This window comes from Xenopus laevis, chromosome 8L (assembly GCF_017654675.1).
Source record: "Xenopus laevis strain J_2021 chromosome 8L, Xenopus_laevis_v10.1, whole genome shotgun sequence".
Taxonomy (NCBI): Eukaryota; Metazoa; Chordata; class Amphibia; order Anura; family Pipidae; genus Xenopus; species Xenopus laevis.
The window spans coordinates 7,473,097-7,497,096 of NC_054385.1; the positions used below are offsets into that span (position 1 = coordinate 7,473,097).

The 24,000-nt window shown below is 43.2% G+C and overlaps 1 protein-coding gene across 2 annotated transcripts in view; it reads left to right on the forward strand.

Annotated features, from left to right (window-relative positions):
* ralgds.L (ral guanine nucleotide dissociation stimulator L homeolog) overlaps positions 1-24,000 on the forward strand; it is a 76,460-nt gene that overhangs the window by 8,549 nt on the left and 43,911 nt on the right. Inside the window, exon 1 of one of the 2 annotated variants that reach the window (XM_041572417.1) lies at positions 2,497-2,947. The exons of the other annotated variant lie outside the window; for it this stretch is intronic. Within the exon in view, the coding sequence (XP_041428351.1) occupies positions 2,852-2,947 (96 nt within the window). The 5' untranslated portion in view covers positions 2,497-2,851. Of the gene's footprint in view, positions 1-2,496; positions 2,948-24,000 lie in introns of those variants that run through there. 2 annotated transcript variants of the gene reach the window in all.

Here is a 24,000-nt window from a genome sequence, read left to right on the forward strand (position 1 = left end):
TAGACAAATATCACTTTTTAACCATAAAGTGGATCACCGTACCAGAGGCCTCCCCTTTAGACTAGAAGAAAAGATCTTTCATTTGAAGCAACGTAGGGGGTTCTTCACAGTCAGGACAGTGAGGTTGTGGAATGCACTGCCGGGTGATGTTGTGATGCTGATTCAGTTAATGCCTTTAAGAATGGCTTGGATGATTTTTTGGACAGACACAATATCAAAGGCTATTGTGATACTAAACTATATAGTTAGTAAAGGTATGGGTATATAGAATTTATGTAAAGTTAGGGAGGGTTGTGTGTATGGGGCTGGGTTTTCATTTGGAGGGGTTGATCTGGATGGACTTTGTCTTTTTCCAACCCAATTTAACTATGTAACTATATGTAACTATGTAACTAGGGCCTTGCCTGGAAGCGGGACATCTCAATATTGCTGCTGGGCCTCCAGGGTCCCCTACAATTGGGGTCCTCACCTGACCTCCAGACTTATTAAGCCCCAGAATTTGGCAGAGACTTCTTTTTAAAAGGGGTGAGTTGGCAAACAGGGCACCCCAGGCAGTTATTCTTGCTTGCAGTCCTCTCTAGTTATTGATCCACTCATATTGTAATCCATATACAGAACTGTTTGCATTAAGATATCAATGACTTTCGATGGCTGTGTGCAATATGAAGCTCAGGGTATTGTAGTAATGGGCACAATGTGCTTCGGGTCTAGTAACCCACAGCAACCAATTTTGTTTGCTTAGCAGTGAATATTGACTCGGATTGATTACTCAGGTTAATTAGCCTTGGCAGTACTATTACCTTAAACACTGAGACTCCTAATTCTGCATTGTACCCTACCAATGGCACATTGTGGCACGTGTGGAATACAAATGATATTGTTTTTTTTCTATCTAATAGGCCCCCCGGTACTCGAGTGACATCACTTAATATCCTAAACTGCCACCAATATAAGAACAGAAAACACAGGCATTAAATTCCAAAAATGTAATACTCTTTATATATACTGTTTTTGAGAAAACCCACTTTCCTTTTTTCCCCACCAGCCTGTTGTATGCTAAGTAAATGTTATTCAGTAGAGACTATTTTTAACCTTCCATGCGGTTTAGCAGGCTGCTCATAAAACAATGGAGAATGGTGACACCGTTAATCGGCATGTAATTGTTCTCAATGCAGGAGATTTGGGAGGGGTAAACAACAAATTGGCTCTATAGCCAATGGCAAACAATAGTGGGGGTCCCATACATATGGTCTTCGTCTTCTAGCAGTCCAACCACAAATGTAACCACTCTGCTGTAGAGACTATTCAGCTTTAACCCAGCAGAGGCAGCTCCCACTCTTATGTTTAAATGTCTTAAAGGGATCCTGTCATTGGAAAACATGTTTTTTTCAAAACGCATCAGTTAATAGTGCTACTCCATCAGAATTATGCACTGAAATCCATTTCTCAAAAGACCAAACAGATTTTTTTATATTCAATTTTGACATATGACATGGGGCTAGACATTTTGTCAATTTCCCAGCTGCCTCTGGTCATGTGACTTGTGCCTGCACTTTAGGAGAGAAATGCTTTTTGGCAGGCTGCTGTTTTTCCTTCTCACTGTAACTGAATGTGTCTCAGTGGGACATGGGTTTTTACTATTGAGTGCTGTTCTTAGATCTACCAGGCAGCTGTTATCTTGTGTTAGGGAGCTGTTATCTGATTACCTTCCCATTGTTCTTTTGTTTGGCTGCTGGGAGGGAAAGGGAGGGGATGATATCACTCTAACTTGCAGTACAGCAGTAAAGAGTGATTGAAGTTTAGCAGAGCACAAGTCACATGACTTGGGGCAGCTGGGAAATTGACAATATGTCTAGCCCCATGTCAGATTTCAAAATTGAATATAAAAAAATCTGTTTGCTCTTTTGAGAAATGGATTTCAGTGCAGAATTCTGCTGGAGCAGCACTATTAATTGATTCATTTTGAAAAAATGTTTTTTTCCAATGACAGTATCCTTTTAAGGTAATGAGTCTAGTATAGGAAAGAAGTTAATTAGTGTGGGGGAGAGCTATACATCTTTATTTCTGCAGACTAATATCCATGATTTTGATTAAAGAGGTGACTGTGCTATGTACAGTATTTAGATTATGTATTAATAATAGCCATGGGGGAAGAAAATTTCCACTGCACTTTCCACTTCCTGTCTTATGATTCAGCCGGAACTTGCACATCCAAGATTAATGGCTTCCCCCAGCTATACATATTCCCTTTGGCCATATCCCCTATATTAATCACTGAGTTATATATATCATGCCCAGATGGATTGGCATTTGGTTGTTGCTCTCCCTTTAACCCCCACATATTGGCACCTGTGGCCGTACAGTTTGTACCAACAGAGCTGCATTGCAGTCTACCCAGCAGCCAGCAGGTTAAGTGACTCAGCTGCTTCTGGGCGCAGTTGTGATTTCCATCCCTCCCCAGAACTCCCTGTATCCAGCTCTGGAAATAATCAGCATGGCCCAACTAGCAAGCTGTGACTGCAGGCATACAGCACAGATTGACTGCTCTATGTCTGCGGCATGCAGATGAGATTTGCCTTCCCCTGACGCATTTCTCCTGCTTGTTGTTGCACGTTGATAGGGTGGGAACATTCCTGTCTTGGAGGGAAGGGAGAAACAACTCTGTGATCACTGGAAAAGGAAGTGTCACCTGTTACCCCTCTCTGGTGCCTTCTTACAAGGCTTTGGGGGACTGGATAATGATGATTGTTGGGGGCTGAGAGAGCGAACCCCTCCCAGAGCCAGGATTGCTGAAGCAGAAGAAAGGAAGACTTGGAGGAGGAGGAAGAAGAAGCAGGAAAATCTGTCAAAGATGGAGTTGAAGCCGGTGTTTACGTTGCAGAAAGCCCTACTGCAGCCGGTGAAGATGTGCATGTTGGACATGCCGCTGTCTGTGCACGACCAGGAAGTGAGTAGATGGCCTCATGGCTGTGTGCATACATTAATGGGGATGGGACGGGATCCTCCCTTGTTGGGTCAGGGAACCCTGTTGCATGGCACAGCTGGCATTAGGAAAGGGAGACAAATCACAGCAGGCTCTTGCTGCTTGATTACTGCTAAATTGTGTGGTTGTTGGACATGGGCTCAGATCTTTAACTCTGTGTGTCCTGCAGTGGAGAGGTTGGGATGTAATAGTATTAAATGGTGTGGTTACCCTGGCTGGGGTAACATTTGACGTAAGAGTTTACTTGTTGCAATGTCTTTAAATAAGGGGTATCAGACAAACAATCTATATTGTTTTAGCTGCTGTTGAAGTATGACTCCAGCACCCGCTGACTACCTTCATTGATTTAAAATGTTACTCTTAACATTTAGTTTTGCTGTCTTCAACTAGACCTACCAATGCCTGCAGGCGCTACTTTCACCATTCTACCCCATTCTTCTTATTTTGCTAACACATTGCCCTACAGTAGTCATTGTGCTATTTTCTCTCCATTTTTCTTACCGTCGCTACAGTCTCAATGCTACTTTACTGTCGTTATCTTGCCCTAATGTCTTCATTTACCCATACAATCTCAATCTTTACTTACTCTCTCCTTATTCCTTCTACTCCTGTCCCTGTTTTTCTGTGTTGAGTCCTTCTTGATCTACTGTCTCCATATTGCCCTACTGTCTCCATCGTGCACTACTGTTTCATCTCAACCTATTGTTTTAATCTTGTCCTGCCATTCGATTGTGCCCCACTGTCTCCAACTTCTGTTCCATCATGACCTACTGTCTCTATCTTACTGTACTGTTTACATATTCCCCTGCTGTTTTCCTATTGTCCTACCATTCCATTGTGACCTACTGCCTCCATTTTGCTCTTCTGTTTCAATGTGGCCTATTATTTTCATTTTGTCCTACTGTTCCATCATTACCTACTGGTTCCATATTTCCCTACTGTCTACATCTTATATTAATGTTTCATCTTGCCCTGCTGTCTTCATATTGCCCTACTGTCTCCATCATGACCAACTCTGTTTAGCTTACCTATACTGGTCCATCTTATCCTACTGTACCCATCTTGTCAGACCAAACATTGAACATAAATTGTCAGGGGGCCTTGAATGCAAACATTCAAAAAAGCTGGGGGATAGGATGTGGCTGAAAGTGCTCATCATTGATCCATTGTGACCTACTGTCTCCATTTTGCTTTTTCATCATGGTCTACTATCTTTGTGTTGTCCTATTATTCCATCATGACCCACTGTCTCCAGTGTACCCTACTGTTTATATCGTATCTTAATGTTTCATCATGAACTAATGTTTCCATATTGCCCTACTGTATCCATCGTGGCCTACTATATCCATCATGACCTACTCTCTCGCTAGCTTACCTACTGTGGTCCATCTAATTCTACTGTATCCTTCTTGTCCACAAAGACAACTCTACAGACCAAATGTTAAACAAAAATTGTCCTTGAATGGAAACGTTTAGAGATGATGAGGGTTAGGAGGTGGCTGGAAGTGCTCATAATTGATCCAGAGAAAGTGAAGAGTTAACTGTGTTGTAGCTTGTGAGGAACTCAGCACCTGTTGCAGTGCCACTCTGTGTTGATTATGCAGATTAAGGATTTAAAAAAATAGGTGTTAAGAGAGGAATTCCCATCAGAAATCACAGATTAATAAAAAGACAGGATCTATTTAATCCCTGCAAAGCTTTTGTGATTGTGTTCTGCATAGAGCCTTTTTTCATATACGTGGCTAGGCAGTAGATAGACTAAGCAGGCTTGCAGAGGATTCTGGGAGCAGCAGTATAGCCTTATCTGTAGCACAATTCCCTATTCAATACTGTTTACTTGCTAAGATACCACTCTGGGAAAAGTCACCCAAATATACAGACTAATTAAATAGGAGTAGAACCCAGAACCCTAACTACTGCCCCACCATGCTGCACATTTTATTTATTCTAATTCAAATGACTTCTGTTTGCTTGGTGTGGGTTATTGCAGTGGGATATTCTTGCACCTAGGGGGGAGTAATGTTGCACCAACAGGCCACCCAGCAAAGTATATTTCTAGGTTTCACTGCCATCCCATGCTCAAAAGGTGTTAACCTAAGGCCTAGGGGTGCAGTCAGGAAAGAGGAGCAGGGACATTGTGGGACTTAACCACAGGTTTTTGGGTGTGATCAGCAATGGTTGCACCACTGTTTGCACGTATGTTTGTAAATAATCTTCACCATAACCTAAGGCTGTGTGAATTGCATTCCTGATTCTATGGCTTCTCTGCTGACTTGTGATGGTAAATTGACACCAAAGAATATCCGAATTGCGTACATTATGCGTGTCAGGTAACACCTTCCCTTGCAGGCTACATATTTCTACTCAAGTGGGTCATGCCAAAAAATATATCTGCTGATTATTCAGCTGAACACATTATAAAGGCTGGACTTTGAATTGACTTAACGTTGACCTGCTTAGAAACACTGGAAAACCCCTAATATTCCTTCCACCATCACTTCCATCCTCATAGAGCTTGTGGAATCATTTCTAGCAAATTAGGTTAAGATTCATTCAAACTTTGCTCAATATTTAGTAGGATATAGAGCTGCTGCCTATCTGTAGGTAGCCCTCTGTGGATTTTTATGGCCCCTGGGACTGCCCTTAGGCATTACAGACATGTCATAAACCGCAGGTCCTGAAGGTTTGGTTTACCGTGAGTGATAACCTACAATGCAATAGCATGGTTTTTAGCACTGTATACATTTAACTGAGAATTGGTCCTTGATGCCAAGTTATTTGGTGAGGCCAAGTCCACACACCAACCCTGCCCCCCCCACCACCGCAGCTTGTTCCTCCTGCTACTGTCCACTTGTTCACCCCCTTTTGAATTGTACCCTAACCATCAAATGCACCCAAAGCACATGCCTCTCTAACTCATATTTCCAGCTCTGAGATCATAATAAAGAATTAATTCAGAAACAGTAGGACATTATGGAAACAATATGGATAGAAGAGACAGCATAGCATTATGGAGATAATATGGGTAAAGAAGACAGTAGAGCATTAGAGAGATAGTAGTGTTAGATGAGACAGTAGGTCTTCAGGGTGGTAGTTAGGCAAAATGAAGACCAGTTGACCACAGAAGGACAAGATGGAAACAGAAGAGCAAGATGGAGACAGTAATACAAGAAGGAGACACTTGTGAAGCATAAAGATGGTAGAGTAAGGTTAGACAGTAGATGGTGGTAGTCAGGCATAATTTAGATGAGATGGTGATGGTAGGCCAAAGCGGACAGTAGTATAAGAAACAGTAGAATAAGATGGAGACAGTAGAGCAAGAAGGAGACGGTAGAGTAAGATAGAAACAGTAGAGTAAGATGATGGGTAAAAGGAAAACAGTACGATAAGACCCAGACAGCACAGAAAGAGGAACACAGTAGGATAAGAGGAAGATTGTAGGGTAAGAGGAAAATATTAAAGTAAGATGAAAACAGCAGGATAAGATGAAGATCATAGGGTAAAAGTAAGGCAGTAGGGCAACACAGGGACAGTAGAAATAGAGGAAGACAGTATGGTTAGACAGAGGCAATTCAATTCTCAGTACCCACCAAGTCCATTTTCCCACAAACCCCACTACAAGGAAAGAGAAAGATAATGTGCAATAAGGGGGACATCTGAAGTGACAATGATGAATACCAATAAACCCAACACTGGGCTGACTGCTTGAGAACTAACTGCTTTAAGACAATGCACCATCCCCACCAAGAATATTGGACACGTTTTATTCACAAGCTGTGACTGGCCAAAGCTCTTTATTGTCCCATACTCTTCCATATAAGAGTAAGAGTTTATATGTATAAAACATCTCTTCAAAGTCATTTAATCAATCTGAAAAGATCCTGAAGGATATTAAAATAAATGCATTGGTGGCCATGTCCCCATCCATATATCACTTGAAATTGCCCCGAGAGCCATTGCCCTTAGACTCAGATCTATTTTTCTTTTGCAAATACTTTTTTTGTCAAAATCTTCAGTTCTGTTGCTAAAAATAACTGCAGAAAGCCACAATCTCAGTTTCTGTGATACTCAGTGCATATTTCCCCCACAGCCACCTGAAAGGCTTCCTCTATTCACATATGTTGCGGTGTTGTTTTGGGGTCAGGGCGACTTCTGAGAAACGGATGTTATTATTATTGTACGGCCCCCTCCTGAATTTATACTGTTTGCAGTTTGTACAGCAGTGTCATTACTTGATTGTTAGTGAATTGGATCCTTTCTTTAATTACTGTCATTTAATTGTTACATACAGGTAAAACCACATTCTTAACAGCAGACTCATAACTCTAGTAGGCTGTATAATGAATGAACCACTGGGCAGGATATCTGTGGTTCCTCATTCTGTATGTGCCCCTCACCTTCCCCTCTGTCCGGTAGGGTCCATCTATGGTTCCTTATTCTGTTTATACCCCTCACCTTCCCCCTCTATCTGGTAGGATCCATCTATAGTGCCTTATTCTGTATATACCCCACACCTTTCCCTGTGTCTGGTAGGATCCATCTATGGTGTCTTATTCTGTATATACCCCTCACCTTCCGCTCTATCTGGTAGGATCTATCTATGGTTCCTTATTCTGTATATACCCCTCATCTTTCCCTCTGTCTAGTAGGATCTTGTCCTTTCTCTGGCCAGGGCACATGCCTGGTTGGTCGTTCTGTAGGCACCACTCACCTGTCTGGGCAGTTACTCATTCCATATATATATATATATATATATATATATATATATATATATATATATATATATATACACACCAGTGACTTTTCTTCCAGGAGTTTGGATAGTACTGAGTCAGTGGGCTGGCCTAGAAATAAAAAATGGTGACTTACCCTGCCTTTAGAAAGCAACATAAAAAAAGACAATAACTTAGAAGCACAATGTTTGCTGAAAGATTACATAGTCTTAGAAAACAATTGACTAATTTCCCCTTTAAAGAAGGCAGAAGTCGATATGTGTGAACGGCCCTTATCACAAGTACACCCAGTCTACTAACAATACTCAGGGTTTAAATGGAATTATTTCCACATTGGCAGCTGGAAGGTTTCCTGAGGACAGGCATTGGGGACTGCGGGCTTTGCCCGCTTTGTGTAACACAAACCGTAACATGCCATAATTCAGTCTGGACCTTTGTACAAACAGAAGTATATAATCCCACTAATCTGTCTGTAAGCAGGAAGCCCAGAGGAACACACACAGTGAATAATACAGGCATGTAAATACTGTATTCACACCTTGCAAGACACTCATCTTGCCCACTAATGGGACCACCAACAAGTTCATGCACACCTTCTTTACCTGAATTGTGCCACCCACTACAGTAGGTGACATGACTAGAGAGTGGAGCAGCATGTGTCCAGACTGAATTTTCCCTTGCGAACATTCATGATTTTACCATGGAGAAACAGGAAAAACTCCCAGGGTTAGAGATTAATAAGTGGGATACTGGTGCCTTTTTTTTTTTTTTTTTTAACTTGTTTTTATTAAAGGTTGGTCATGTACATCAATGAAAAACATTTGGACCTACCAGAGGTCCCAAATAGTAAGTAGAGCAACATAGAATAGTAAGTACATGTGTCATAAATTTAAGGAGTAGGTAAAGAGTAAAATAAAAAAAATAAAAAAAAATAAAAATTGAAGAATAAACATATAAACAGAAACTATTTGCTCTGATATAGCAAGTTACAGAGTACGGAACATTTCCATAGGTCAAGATCAATTACCAAAAGCCTGTTAGTTCGCTGAGTCCTGGGGGGCGATCCTGGAGCTGTCACATTGCCATAAAGAATATTTTGAATATATTGAAAGGTTTCTAGTAATAGTGGGTTATCTCTAAGAGTTTCCAAGTCATACCAAGTTGTATTATGAAATGTATGCGTGGTCAGATATTTAAGTGAATGTGGGAGGCTATTGATATATGTGTGCCAAACAGAGAAAAATGTATCTTCCTGCTGTTCTTTTTTGACTGTGGCTTCCAGCCAGTCCATATGGAAGATATAGTGTAATTTTTGTTTAGTGAGTAGAAGGGACAGGCTGTCTTTAGAGAGCCATTGATGCAGGATTGCCTTTCTGGATGCTGCTGCCAACCGGATCGCTAAGTGTTTCTCTTCTCTAGTTAAAACTGGTGCCAATCTTATCCTCCACTTGGAAGTGGTATAATGTTGCTTGGGCAAAAGACCAAACCATGTCCACCAGGCTCCCACTACTTCCTTGTTTAGAGATCAGCAGACCACCCAACAGCCTATTATCCATGTAGATCATCACAAATGGAAGATAACATTCTCATGTTGTGTAGACTCCGTGGTAATTACGAACATGACTCCCCGCAAATATTATACCCCTCAGGCATGAGGTAACCAGGACCCCACACATAGGCTACACAATAGCAGCAGCAGATTTTTCCCTGTAGGAACATGTGACTATTGTAGCATCAACAAGTGCCTCAGCCTAGAGATGATGTCACTGTGGGCATCTTTACCTGCCCAGTGTAATTTCAGAATAACCATTGACTAGGAAGCTTTTTAGGTAGGCAGAAAGAAGACTGGCAGCAAATAATATCAGCAGTAATGCCCCCATCTGTCTAGAACCACTTATAAAATAATATCAGCAGTAATGCCCCCATCTGTCTAGAACCACTTGGGTGAACTGTTAAGTCTCAACAGGAAATTTGCCCAGTAGGACATCAGACTTAATGGTTCAGGTAATGATGAGAGTTTTAAGCAAATAGAATATTCCCATTTGTTAGATTTTCTCACAGCAGGAGGGGCAGGCCGAGCAGATCTCATTTATTTATGCCTCTCTTTAATCTGCATATTTTAATTAATAATATTACCCTTGAGATTATTGAGATATGTGCTTACAGATACAACTCCGCAGTCTCAAATTCTCATAATAATAAATCAGATCACAAATTCTCAGCTGAGCCTTGTGGGAGGAGGGGGCATTTATCCAACATAGAGCCAATTGTTCAGGACATTCTGGGGGGTCCAAGCATGGGAAACTGCCATGGACCCCACACAGAGCACAACCCAGTGGCTGGCTGAGTTGAATCTGTAGGTACAATGAGTATGGAAAATATACTAATAGGGAGAGATGGTGCCTATAGTAGCAGTGGGATAATAGTCTCTGGGAAGGGAGCGTGCCTGTGGGATAGCAGGTATAGTAGGGAGAGCTGGTGCCTATAGTAACAGTGTGATAATGGTCTCTGGGAAGGGAGTGTGACTGTGGGATAGCAGGTATAGTAGGGAGAGATGGTGCCTATAGTAACAGTGGGATAATAGTCTCTGGGAAGGGACTGTGGCTGTGGGATAGCAGGTATAGTAGGGAGAGATGGTGCCTATAGTAACAGTGGGATAATAGTCTCTGGGAAGGGACTGTGGCTGTGGGATAGCAGGTATAGTAGGGAGAGATGGTGCCTATAGTAACAGTGGGATAATAGTCTCTGGGAAGGGACTGTGGCTGTGGGATAGCAGGTATAGTAGGGAGAGATGGTGCCTATAGTAGCAGTGGGATAATAGTCTCTGGGAAGGGAGTGTGGCTGTGGGATAGCAGGTATAGTAATGAAAGATGGTGCATATAGTAACAGTGGCATAATAGTCTCTGGGAAGGGACTGTGGCTGTGGGATAGCACTGCTATCCCACAGCCACAGTCCCTTCCCAGAGACTATTATGCCACTGTTACTATATGCACCATCTTTCATTACTATACCTGCTATCCCACAGCCACACTCCCTTCCCAGAGACTATTATCCACTGTTACTATAGGCACCATCTCTCCCTACTATACCTGCTATCATAGCAGGTATAGTAGGGAGAGATGGTGCCTATAGTAACAGTGGATAATAGTCTCTGGGAAGGGAGTGTGGCTGTGGGATAGCAGGTATAGCAGGGAGTGATGGTGCCTATAGTAACAGTGGATAATAGTCTCTGGGAAGGGAGTGTGACTGTGGGATAGCAGGTATAGTAGGGAGAGATGGTGTCTATAGTAACAGTGGATAATAGTCTCTGGGAAGGGACTGTGACTGTGGGATAGCAGGTATAGTAGGGAGAGATGGTGCCTATAGTAACAGTGGGATAATAGTCTCTGTAGAGGGAGTATGACTGTGGGATAGCAGGTATAGTAGGGAGAGATGGTGCCTATAGTAACAGTGGCATAATAGTCTCTGGGAAGGGAGTGTGACTGTGGGATAGCAGGTATAGTAGGGGCAGATGGTGTCTATAGTTACAGTGGGATAATAGTCTCTGGGAAGGGAGTGTGACTGTGGGATAGCAGGTATAGTAGGGAGAGATGGTGCCTATAGTAACAGTGGGATAATAGTCTCTGGGAAGGGAATGTGACTGTGGGATAGCAGGTATAGTAGGGAGAGATGGTGCCTATAGTAACAGTCTTTGGGAAGGGATTAATGCAGACACATAGGAAAATCAGAGAGATGAATGTTGCAGTAATCCAAGAGCATACCTCTCAACTGTCCCGCTTTTAGAGGGACAGTCTCCTGCAGTCCCTCATTTGTACTGGAAAGTCCACTTTTCTCTGCACTGAACAGCCAGAAAAAGAAACAATGTTTCTAACTTAATTGGCTTTTGCCAGAGAGCCCAGAACAGCCACAGCCACATTTCTAGATAAGCAAATAAGTAATTGTAACAATATAAGATAACAGGTCCCTTGGGAAAAGTTAGACTCACAGCTTAAAGGACAATTCATCTTTATTGATGCAAAACTGTAATAACTGAAAATAACCACAGAAATATGTTTAAACTTTCATAACCTGGCAAATTTAGTAAAATTAATATGGTAATTAGGGGGTGTGGCCACAAAAATGTGTGTGGTCAATGTTGGGAGGTATGCAAGCAGCCAGGAATGTGGGCATTATTAGGACATGACCAACACAGCTGTAACCAGGGCGAGAACTAGGGATAGGCAGAAGAGGCACGTGCCTAGGGTGCAAAGCTTGGGGGGCGCCAGGCAAGTACCTCACATGCAGCCTACCCATAGTCCGGTAATTGTTACCTCAGAGAAAAGTGGGTGCGCTTTCTGAAGTCAAAGTGCTTTGCGCACTACCGCACTCTACTGCGCGTGGTCCCTGGTTGCGCATGGTTATGCACGTGCATACTTGATGTCACACTGCTGAGGCGGGGGCCGAAATGGCCGGCCGGGTTGCCTACAGCGCCCGGCTGGCCTGGCCCTGCGCTGCAGCTGTTTAGTCTTTTTAACAAATAATTTATTATCTGGAGATCATGGCAACAGGTATGAAAATAGATGCACTGTTACCAGTGAGGGAGTTGAGCGCCTATGTCCTACACATGTAACATTTCAAGCAATCAGGGGCCCCTGTAGCTAAATTGTCTGCTGAGAGTAATTAGCAGGGGGATGACAAGTCGAGTATGTGGGCGGCAGATAGATCTGTGAGAGTAAATGGAACACCAAGCAACACAGTGTAAATAAATAGTTAAAAAATATTTTAAAAGGTAACATGACACATGCAAATATATTTACTCTGGTGTAAACTGCTTTGAGGTTGCTAAGGTGAGTAAGCTTAGCAACCATACAACTCTTGAAATTCTCAGACACCAGAGATTGAATTTCTAAAACTGCTTAAAGTACGCTTCCCCTTTAATGCCCTGTAACAAAGCCACATTGTCTATAGGAGGTGTATGAGCCCAATAAGGCAGTGTTGATAAACTGAGCTAAATAATAGGATTATGGTGCAATCATCTTCCCAGCATCGGCTGCTTACTTTACTGCTTCAGTGCCAAAAATGAATGAGTCACAAACCTCAACCCTGCCCCCCCCACACATTCCAATTTGTCTCACCCTCCTTCCCAGAGAGACACAGCAAGGACACCATTGGCCATGCCAAGATACTTCTGCTCCTCACATGACATGACAAAGCGTTGGCTGCTCATTTATCTGTCCCACTTCACTTTCTCTCAATGGAACGCCAAGTTCTGCTGCTTTTTTATTCTTTTCTAGTGAAAAATTCACAGCTCATTTTCCAGAAAGAGGCGGATAGGAAGAACATTCAGCTTAGACAAAACAGTATTATGGTTTGGCTTATCGTATGTCAGTCAATTCGAGTTCTGACTATTGAAACAATGTAGCAGAAGTCGAGTCAGTTGTCCTTGAGTTCTGCTAATCAGCTGGTTTCTGCTACAGTATTTCAGGAGTCAGAATATAAAACAGATTTTCAATGGAAGATAACTTTAAATATTAGGACGGACCTTACTCTGCAGAACTGGATTCTGGGGAAGAAGGATTGCGTCAGTGAATTTGGTTTTCCAATGAACATTCCATCACTCTGGCAGGATCATTTGACTTGTGTTTGGCCCGGGGAAGGATGGAACAGTGTGTCAGTGAGTTCAGTGAGAGGAGAATCATCTGGGGGTAGTTACATACACAGCCTTACACGGGGACTGGAGCTGAATAGCTTGTCGTCCGGTTCCGTCTGCACTGAATCCAATCATTCAGTGATTAAAGGTGGCCGTCCTTTAGACCGATTCGGCAACTTGTCTGCCCATGTGTGGGGGCTCCCGACGGGTTCTCCCGATCGATATCAGGCCAAAAATCGGGCCGATATCGATCGGTCAAGTTTGATTTATTGTACGATCCAGGACCGCGTTGGCTAGTTGATGAGGTCCTTCGACCCCTCGGAGCCCATTTGTAGCATTGTAATCCGATTGTTCGGCCCCAGGGCCGAACTTTCAGATTCATCCGATATTGCCCAGCCATTAGTGGGCATATCGGGTTAAGATCCGCTTGTTTGGCGACCTTGTCAAATGAGCGGATCTTATAGTGTATGGCCACCTTAAGACTCTGTAACCATAGGTGTTTATTGTGTGTGGAGTGCATCCATTGCATGTGTTCCATAGCAGGGTGGTGCTTGTGTTATCTGATGTGTAGGGTGGGAATATGTCCTGATCTATAACAGAGGAATGTACAACCCACAGTGTTCCAGTGGTCCAAATACACAACCCACAGTGTCCCAGTGGTACAAATACACAACCCACGGTGTCCCATTGGTACAAACACACAACCCACAGTGTTCCAGCAGTACAAATGCACAACCAACAGTGTCCCAGTGGTACAAATACACAACCCACAGTGTTCCAGCGAAACAAATGCACAACCCAAAGTGCCCCAGGAGGACAAATGTACAACACAATCCATCCTGGCAATACCAATGCACAACCAACAATGTACCAGCAGTACTAATGCACGATCCATAGTGTCCCACCAGTACAAATTCACAACCCCAATAAATATTGCCAGCCAACAATGTCCAACCATTGACAAAGGACCGGAGACTCACTAGGCCCTAGTGTTGCCACCTCACCCCTTTAAAACTGAACACATATGGAATCCACAGCCTGCATGGCTATTCATTTAGATGCATGTTGCAGACTGAACCGATTAAGGACTGAACTCCACGGCGCTCTGTTGTCTGACAAGTCGCCATGCGATGACATGCATGCAACATGGCGGATGTGCAGAAGACAATGGAAAGAACTGTGAAATTGCAGGTACAGAATACATGTATCCTACTGTAGGATGCGAATGCCGCATGCTGCGTCTTCATCCGACAGTCGGATACATGTAGTTTGTACCTTCAATTTCACTTGCAGTTCCATTCTCTTCTGCACATCCGACATGTAGCATCCGTCATCGCATGGCGATGTGTTGGAAAACAGCGTGCCGTGGAGTTCATTGCTGTCTGAGTCTCGCCATGTGCTGGGTGCATCTTGTTTCTGCACTTGTTTCAGAGCTGGGTAATATATAAAATGCACAGTGGTTGTGACATTGCTACACTGGCATTTGGGCCACACATGAGACATCTTTAATCCTTTCCTACTTCTGCCTCCCCAGTCTGTAAGAAGTGAAAATATTAGTCTAGAAATGTTCTTAATTATTGCCTCTCTCCCTAAACTCTATTGGTGAATCACGAGCGCCATAATTCCTATTTAGGTGAACACACACACCTCTGCTAACAAGTTTCCTCCTCCTGTCAGCTGACCAGCATCAAATGAACTATAAATTAAAGGCATTTAAAGGGGCTGTTCACCTTTAAATTAACTTTTAGTATGATGTAGAGAGTGATATTTGCCAATGTCTTCATTTTTTATTATTTGTGCTCTTTGAATTAAACTCTTTGTTCTGCTGCTCTTCAGTAGCTTTAAATTAACCTAGCAACCAGTCAGTGGTTTGAATGCAAAACTGGAATATGAATAGTAGACAATAACAATACCATTAAAATTGTAACCTCTCAAAACAACAGTTAAAGGGCTGCTGGGGTCAGTGACCCCCCCCCCCCTATTTGAAAGCTGGAAGGAGCTTCTATATCTGACAGCCCTTTTGCTCTAATTTCTAATGAATTGATTATTAGTTAGCAGTTTAGTCAGAAGACTAGCACTCTTGGAAATGATCCCTCATATCTGTGAGTGCATTCAGAGTGCTGCTTTTGACTAATATCTTCTAATAGGGCAGATTTTGCTCTGGGTCAGAATAGAAACCTCCTCCTTCAGCATTTCTTCAATGAAGAACTGGAGCCCTGATGTGATTACCAAGGCACTTTTTGGTTCCCAGATCTCAGACCTTTCAGTTTCCTTTCCTCTCTCGTCTGGGCTTATAGGAACTGCAAAATCACTTAAATATTTATAGCTGTCTCTTTATACAACTATACCCTGTTCCTTATTGTGTTGTCAATTATGTATTTACATATTGATACACTGATTAAGATATCTTTATAACAACCCATTGTAAGCAGCAGTCATGTCCTGCTTTATGGCAGCTGAGATTCTAGCTATCTGTATAACAGAGCATTATTTTCCAGTGGCTGCACAGATCCAATCTGATCCCCATTGGAAGCAGCAGTCCTGCCCTGCTTTATGGCAGCTGAGATTCTAGCCATTTCTATAACAGCATTCTGTTACACAGTCAATTTTATATTACAATGTTGCAGATGGGGGCTATAGAATTATATCATGTTGCTTTGCTCTGGAATGTATATTTTGTGTTGTTCCTGTTATATAAATACAAATTAGTAGAGTTTGGTGGAGCATATTGTAACAATCACACTTTATGGATCCCACGCAGTGGAGTAAATATAGGGTGGAGTTGGTCTGGTTTGCATTAAATATGCTGATTAGTAAATATTTAGGTAAATGTTGCATAGCAGCTTGATAAAGTGCAGTCTGCATCTGTATTGTATTGCAGTGTATATGTGCTGTAAATTAAACAGGACATACTCATTTGGCAAGGTTGCTACCCTCTAAATCCAGGTGGCACCGTAACCCAGAAATTAATATGTTCTGCTTTTTTTTTCCTGCAGCCGTATACTTTCTCCCTTTCCGGGAAAGCTTCCCCCCACCCCTGGGACTGAGCTCTGTGACTCCTAAGAACATACAATTGACAGATCTGTTTTTCTGCTCACTAAATTGGACATGAACTGACGTGACTCATGAAGCCCAGATAACAAAAGTCAGCACACCTCACAGTGCCGGCCACGCCAAGGATAATGGTTTCTGATACAGGAAAATGTAACGTATCCGGATGCTGTGTGTCCCTGCAAGCTGACACTCCACTCCGGCAGATGGGAAAGGCCATCATAAGAATAATCAGTACTGTAGTCGGGAAATCTCTGTTGAATATATGAGATCAGTGTTACAGGTGCTGGTGACAGATAGATGCTATTTGATCTTTCCTGTACGGGGGAAATTATGTGGAAATGCAGTTTGTTCTGACACAAAAGAGTGTTTTGACATCCACTGATGTGCAGGTGTCTGTATCAAAACAGAGCATCACTTACATGCAATATACCGGCAATGTCAGCTAACACAACTGGAATCTGATGCTACTGGGTCTCTGATCTCCAGTTTTGCATGATGATAAAAAATCTAATTCTTAGTGATTTGTAGCAGGAGCCAAATAATTAACAGACCTAGAGGATAACTGGCTACTGCTAAATAGTTTCAAGGGTCAGAACTAAAAAGAAAAAAGGCTGGAGCAGTTTCAGAAGAGTAATCACTCCATGTGCCTTATTGATGATATGTAATCGGTTGATGTAAGAATTGCTTGGACAATGCAGTCTAAATAGACCTCATTAGCTCACAATGTATTCACACTGCATTATTCCGGCTGCAGCCCAGCCTCTTCCCAGCAGTGTGGGGATGGTTGGTACAAGAAGTAGAAGAGAGTGGGTAGGCTTAGCTCATGAGCCTTCTTGTCACTGTCTGTTACCATCACGTACACCCTGATTAGCAGCTTTGCAGGGTTTATGGGTGATGTCATCCCCTACCCTGCAGCTGTCTATGGGGTGGGATGGTCCAAGCAAGTCAACTACCCTGCAGAGCAGCAGTGTGTGCATGTAAAATAACACTCCTGTAGCAGCTGGGGTTATAGCTCTGGTGCTGTGATTGTGGGATAGCAGGTATAGTAGCGAGAGATAGTGCCTATAGTTACAGTGGAGATAATAGTCTCTGGGAAGGGAGTGTGACTGTGGTATAGCAGGTATAGTAGCGAGAGATAGTGCCTATAGTAACAGTGGATAATAGTCTCTCGGAAGGGAGTGTGACTGTGGGATAGCAGGTATAGTAGGGAGAGATGGTGCCTATAGTAACAGTGGATAATAGTCTCTGGGAAGGGAGTGTGGCTGTAGGATAGCAGGTATAGTAGGGAGAGATGGTGCCTATAGTAGCACTAGGGATAATAGTCTCTGGGAGAAACTTTGGCTGTGCGATAGCAGGTATAGTAGGGAGTGATGGTGCCTATAGTAACAGTGGGATAATAGTCTCTGGGAAGGGAGTGTGACTGTGGGATAGCAGGTATAGTAGGGAGAGATGGTGTCTATAGTAACAGTGGGATAATAGTCTCTGGGAAGGGAGTGTGACTGTGGGATAGCAGGTATAGTAGGGAGAGATGGTGCCTATAGTAACAGTGGATAATAGTCTCTGGGAAGGGAGTGTGACTGTGGGATAGCAGGTATAGTAGGGAGAGATGGTGCCTATAGTAACAGTGGATAATAGTCTCTGGGAAGGGAGTGTGACTGTGGGATAGCAGGTATAGTAGAGAGAGATGGTGCCTATAGTAACAGTGGGATTATAGTCTCTGGGAAGGGACTTTGGCTGTAATATAGCAGGTATAGTAGGGAGAGATGGTGCCTAAAGTAGCAAACAGGATAATAGTCTCTGAGAACAGACTGTGAGATTCAGATAAACCTATTTGTAATATTTGCCTGAGTGTTGAAGTGGTGTTGGCATGTGTAGTTCAATAGTAACTGCAGTCCCATAGGCTGGGAAGTACTCTGATTTGTCTGTTTTTCCCAGGCCCCACTACCACTAAAGACCACCCTGGCCTTTCTAGGCCTCTCTCATTCAGTCACCATTACACAGAGCAGCTTTATCCCACACCTGTAGATGAACACGCTAGTTTGGAGGCCTCATATGCATAATAAAAGAGCACAGCTAGTGCTGTTGTCTGGGCCAAAGTCAGTCTCTGTAAGCTATGCCTATTCCAACTTTCCAGTTTAGTCTCCTTGGACAAAGCCCCAAAGACAGCAGACTGAAAATAATCTCTGGCCTAGCAGTGTTTCTAACTGCCTTTTTATTTGTAATTACATGCCTGATTGCTAACCCTGCTGGTATGAGGGACATATCCCAGTTATCTCTACCAAATGTTACATAATGCGTGAAGTTCTGAATGAGAGAAAGATGAAGAAGAAAAGGGTGCCAGAAACACACACCATGGCATGGTTGATTGTGCTAAAATATCTAATTCTGTGGAAAAAAAGTTACCTTTCTCCAAAACCTATAAATGTGAAATGTTTCCATTTAATGTGGCTTAGGGCATGTGGTTCCACCTCTCTCATTCCCTCTTCATGCACCATCTCTTTCTTTTACTATAATTTTATCTTTCATGGGTTGTGTGTATGGCCAGCTATATCTACTCCTTCTCCTCTATACCCTTATGGGTTCCTAGACCTCTTCGACCTTATCCTCTCTTCTTCACCCTTACTCACAGTTCTCTTTTGCCTGCCTATAAATCAGTAGTTAGAATTATATAGTTATGGTGGCTTCTTTAACTTCAATACAGAATAGAATAGAAAACTGGGTTACCCCCAGCTCAGAAGTGCACCACTCTGTGATGGGACTGGAGGTCAAGCTTTGGAACACTTACAGTAGTTTTGGGAATGTGGCAAACATTGGAAATCTAGGGTTCTGGTAGGGATTTAGGTTGGTTGGATTAGAGGAACCACAGAAGCGTGTGCCTACTCAATAATCTCCACAATGTACTTCATTGCATTCCATAGGATAAAGATGACCTCAGAGCTCAAGTCATAGAGGTGAATATTTTTTCTGTAATGAGCATCTAATGAATGTGCAATTACAACACCCTGATCTGCTATGAATTTCATTACGTGAGGGTTTCTTCATTACTCTCATTATAATATGCACTAGGCTGCCCTATTTATAGTGTCTCATGGCAGGAGATAGATTCCGAACAGTTCCCTGTTATTAACACAATTGTTTTAATCATAACCTTACATAATGATGGGATTTTCTTTTCTTTCTAAGGATGGGGTCAGACAGTTCTTCTATGTTGCTGCCTATAGTATGGAGCATAACCAGGTTGCCAAATGGGTCCCTCCCCTAACCCCCCACGGATTGCACAGATAGACTGAATTCTGCCTTCTCTTTGCCTTCTGCAGTCTGATCCCCATTTGGTCAAGCTGCTGGATATGGTCATACTTAGTCTAAGCCAGGCAACATGGTTGATTACATTACCTACTCTGGCCCAGTCTAATGTGGCTAAAGTAGCAAAACATTGTATTATGACATATAAAATTTGAAGGTTGTACATTTTGGCCATGAAAACAATATTAAGAACCAGGACTGGACTGGGATTTAAAAGAGGCCCTGCTCTTCCTACTACACAGAGGCCCAAACAGCCCCACCCGCCCACTTAATAGTCACTTTCTATGGCAATTTACAGCAACCCCTCTGGCATTTGCCAGAACCCACCGAATGCCAGTCTGGGCCTGTTAAGAACTGTCTATCATGTTTGTCCTCTGAAGTTGGTCCTCTCATGTCTGACTGACCCTAGAGTTATAATTGAATTTGTTATGGTGGCAACATTAAGCAACACAGAATACTATGATGATTTGACAGGAGCTCAGCACGCTGTGATTGGACAGGAAACACAACTCTGAAGCCCCAATGGGCATTTATAGCTGAAACCAGTGGTAAAGCAGAAGGGGGACAACCCTGTCCTTTGCAATCAGTGTTGCTGGACATGTGCCTGCTGCAGGGGTCAAGTCTGTATCTTTTGTCCTCCTTTTCACTCCTACACCCAGGATAGTGGTTTATCAGTTAAGGTGGCCATACACAGGCCGATAAAAGCTGCCGACAGACCAAGTCGGTAGTTTATTGGCCATGCATGGGGCCCTCTGACGGGCTTCCCTGATCGATATCTGGCTGAAAGTCTGCCAGATCTCGATCTGACAGGACTGAAAATCCCGTCGGATCCCGGGTGCAACTCCCGCGATCTGACTGCCCATTACCCTTCCATATGATCTGATTGTTTGGCCCTAGGGCCCACGATCAGATCAGCCCGATATCACCCACCTCAAGGTAGGCATATAGGGGAGAGATCCGCTTGTTTGGCGACATTGCGGCAACATTAATATAAACACTTTGTGTCCTGGCTTAGTATAACAAATGCATCTCTTTAAGAGAAGTGCCACATCTATATTCCAGGAATTCCAAGCTTTATTTACTTTACTAACCTCTAGAATGAAGTGGAACCCTTACTCATGCTGGCTATCCTCGTGAGGCAACTTCAGGCGACTTCGGAAAACAAAGAGTTCTGAGTGCCATCCTGCCATCCAAATTGCACAGATATAACTTGGGCAGGTTTGAAAATCCTGTCCTATGTGGTCCTCTCCTCACAGGTCTCCATAGGCATCGTTTAAGATTGTCATTGGCATGGGGGCCAGCTTGGGCAATACAGATACAGCTGCCATCTTGCTCTGCTATCACCATATCGCCCTACTGCTGCCATATTACCCTACTCGTACCACTGTCTTCATCTTCCTTTTCCCTAGTGTCTCTGTTTGTTCCTGCTATGACTATCTTCCTCTGCCATAGCGCCCCATTGTTTCTATCTTGCTTTAAAAAAAAAAAACATATTATTTTACCATCTCCATCTTGCCCTCCATCTTGCCACTTACCACCTCCATCTTGCCCTACTATATCTATCTTACTCTGATGAAGTTATAGTCCAAAGCCATCTACATCTTTCCCTACTACCTCCTTCTTGTCCTACTATCTTTATCTTGCTCTTCTGAAGCCATAGATCCTCTATCATCTCTTATTTCTCTAATATCTTCATCTTGCCCTACTATCTCTATCTTGCTCTACTGATGTCCAGTGATTCAATTAAAGATATGCAGGCTTAGGTGCAGTATTTGCACCCCTCCATTGTTCCCTCGCACCCTCTGGATGCATGGCTGCATGCATACTTTTAACGTCAGTCCTTCATCTGTCTTCTATCCTTGCAACACATGTCTCTGACAGGCACCATGGGGTGTGGTTCCAGGGGTAATTACACCTCCTGCACCCGCAGTAGTTATGCCGCTGCTGAAGTCTTAGTTCTCTACTATCTCCATTTGCACTACTATCTCTATCTTGCTCTGCAGATGATATAGCACCTACCATCTCCATTGCACCTAAATGAAGCGATCCATACATACCTTATTTTCTATCCCCACCTATCCCTTTCTACAGCTGTGGTTCTACAGGGCTCTATATCCCTGAGCCCTCCAGTGGTCTGGTGTCTGTATTATTAGATGGCCAATTTAGTGGTAATCAAAAAGCAGAGAATTGCTGCAGGTTTCCCTGCACAGTTGAACTTTTTCTTAAACAATGGAGTATTTTCTGCTATAGGAAAGCCGGCTGATATGCCCTATTGTTTTAAGGAAATGTTCATTTGTGAATAATTGGCTAAATTAGCACATTATTCACACCTGGGAATGAGGCGATACTAATGACTTTAACTAATCAAGGCCTTGAGCTACAGAGCTGTATCCTATAGGAAAAGGCCTTGCACATAAGCAAAGGAGAGAACAATTGATGACTGGACTAGCTGATGTCTTCATTAAATTAGAAACCTCCCTGAAACTTCAACAGCAGGACTCAACCTGAACAAGTGACATTTAGCATGAGGTTGTCTTGTATATTGGTGCTAAAAGCATGTGGTTAGTATTCTTTATTGACTTGAGCTAACTCATCTAAACAGGGGTGCGGGCCTGGTTAATGGTAAAGCAGAAGAGGTCTTGGGAGTAGACCATTACTGGGCTGTCTAACCTGCACATCATACTGAACCACAAGCCCCTGTACTGGGGTGGGGGGGTACTGAGATTTTTAGATAGAACCCCTGAATTATGTGTTTCTACAAGCGGCTTCTCCTTCATAATTACAGGCCTGGGTGCAATTATCCAAACCACCAACCTTGTTGGGCCACAGTGGCTTCCTTTATGGGCCTATGTTGAACAGGTCGGGCAGGCAGCTAAAGCAACAACACTTAAAAAGGGGCCACCGGCACACTGGTGCATATCCTCCCGGCCAAGAATGATAAAGCGGAGGCGTTTGGAATGGCTCCTGTTGAAATTTCATTCTGTTCTTTCCTTTCTGACTTCCTTCTGGCTGGTCTCTGCTGTGTAGACCTTGTGGGGCTTTTGGCTTACGGCCCACTTAAATGTGACCATGTTCCAGATGGAATATAAGCAGCACTGCAATCGGTCCTTGATTTTTGTATGTGTGTTCTTTTGCAGGGCTCAGAGTGGGTTAAAGCATGTGTCAGCATGGCCTTCTGACAATGGCTCACTGGACCTGCCCGTTCTCTCCATGTGCCAGGCTGTAGCCAACTCAAAACAGGGCGCTATTGTTTCATTGCTATCCTCCCCCCCACCCAGTGAAAGCCAGAATTTGCAACAAAACATTCCTACACAATGACAGGTTCTGTGCACAACAATCTGTAGGAACAAACTGCTGTGTGTGTGAGCGCTGTGCCTACCACAGTCCGTGCCTGCGGAAAGGGCATCACTGCACCAGCGGGAAACGCACCCCCTCCTGCAAACATGGTAGTAGAAAAATTGATTTTTGTTGGCCAGTGATTGACGGGACTATTTGTTCAGGTTCAGTGAGGACATTAATTAACCCGCCCTGCAAATGAACTACACGGGGAGGCAGCACAGTTATGTAAAAAGGTGCCCATAGTGGCTGCTGATTCTGCATTTATTAACCAAACTGGCAGCTTATCAGTCATAGGACCAACATTGTATTTCAGTCTGAACACACTGTGATGGTCTGCTCTCAATCTGTCCAGACTATGTACACAATCCACTATGACTGTCAAGGAATATGGGGGGCATAACACTAGGGGGCACAATCGCTGTAGGGGCCAATTTTGTCTGTGGACTGTTTCTCTTAAAGTGGTAATACATTGATTGCTTACATTGATGCAGTTTTCGCCAATGGATCTTTGTATGCCCCAATGGATGATGAGATCATTGACCCTAGAGGCAACACTCGGATCCGATTGATTTGCCACACAATGTGGATTTGGCCCAGATCTGCTAATTTAGTGAGGTCTCGCAGCGTATGGTCACCTTGAGTACAGACCGAGTCAGATATCTGCTCGGCTGGCTTGAAACTCCACTTGGGCAATGACCACTTTGGGCAGTATATATAGTACTCTTACCAATTATTCTGCTTGTGATCCCGTGCGGTCCAATCAATCAATCAATTAAACCTGAATTGACCCACCGTATGATTGACTTATGGAACAACCTAGTAATTCCTTAGGAAGGATCATTTCGCCCTTTCCATAGTCTACTCAACCACCCCAACACACCAAAGGGTTTCGTACCCTCTGTACAGTCCCATGTACAATCTAATGTACAGTCCAATGTACAGCCTTGTGTGCAGCCTC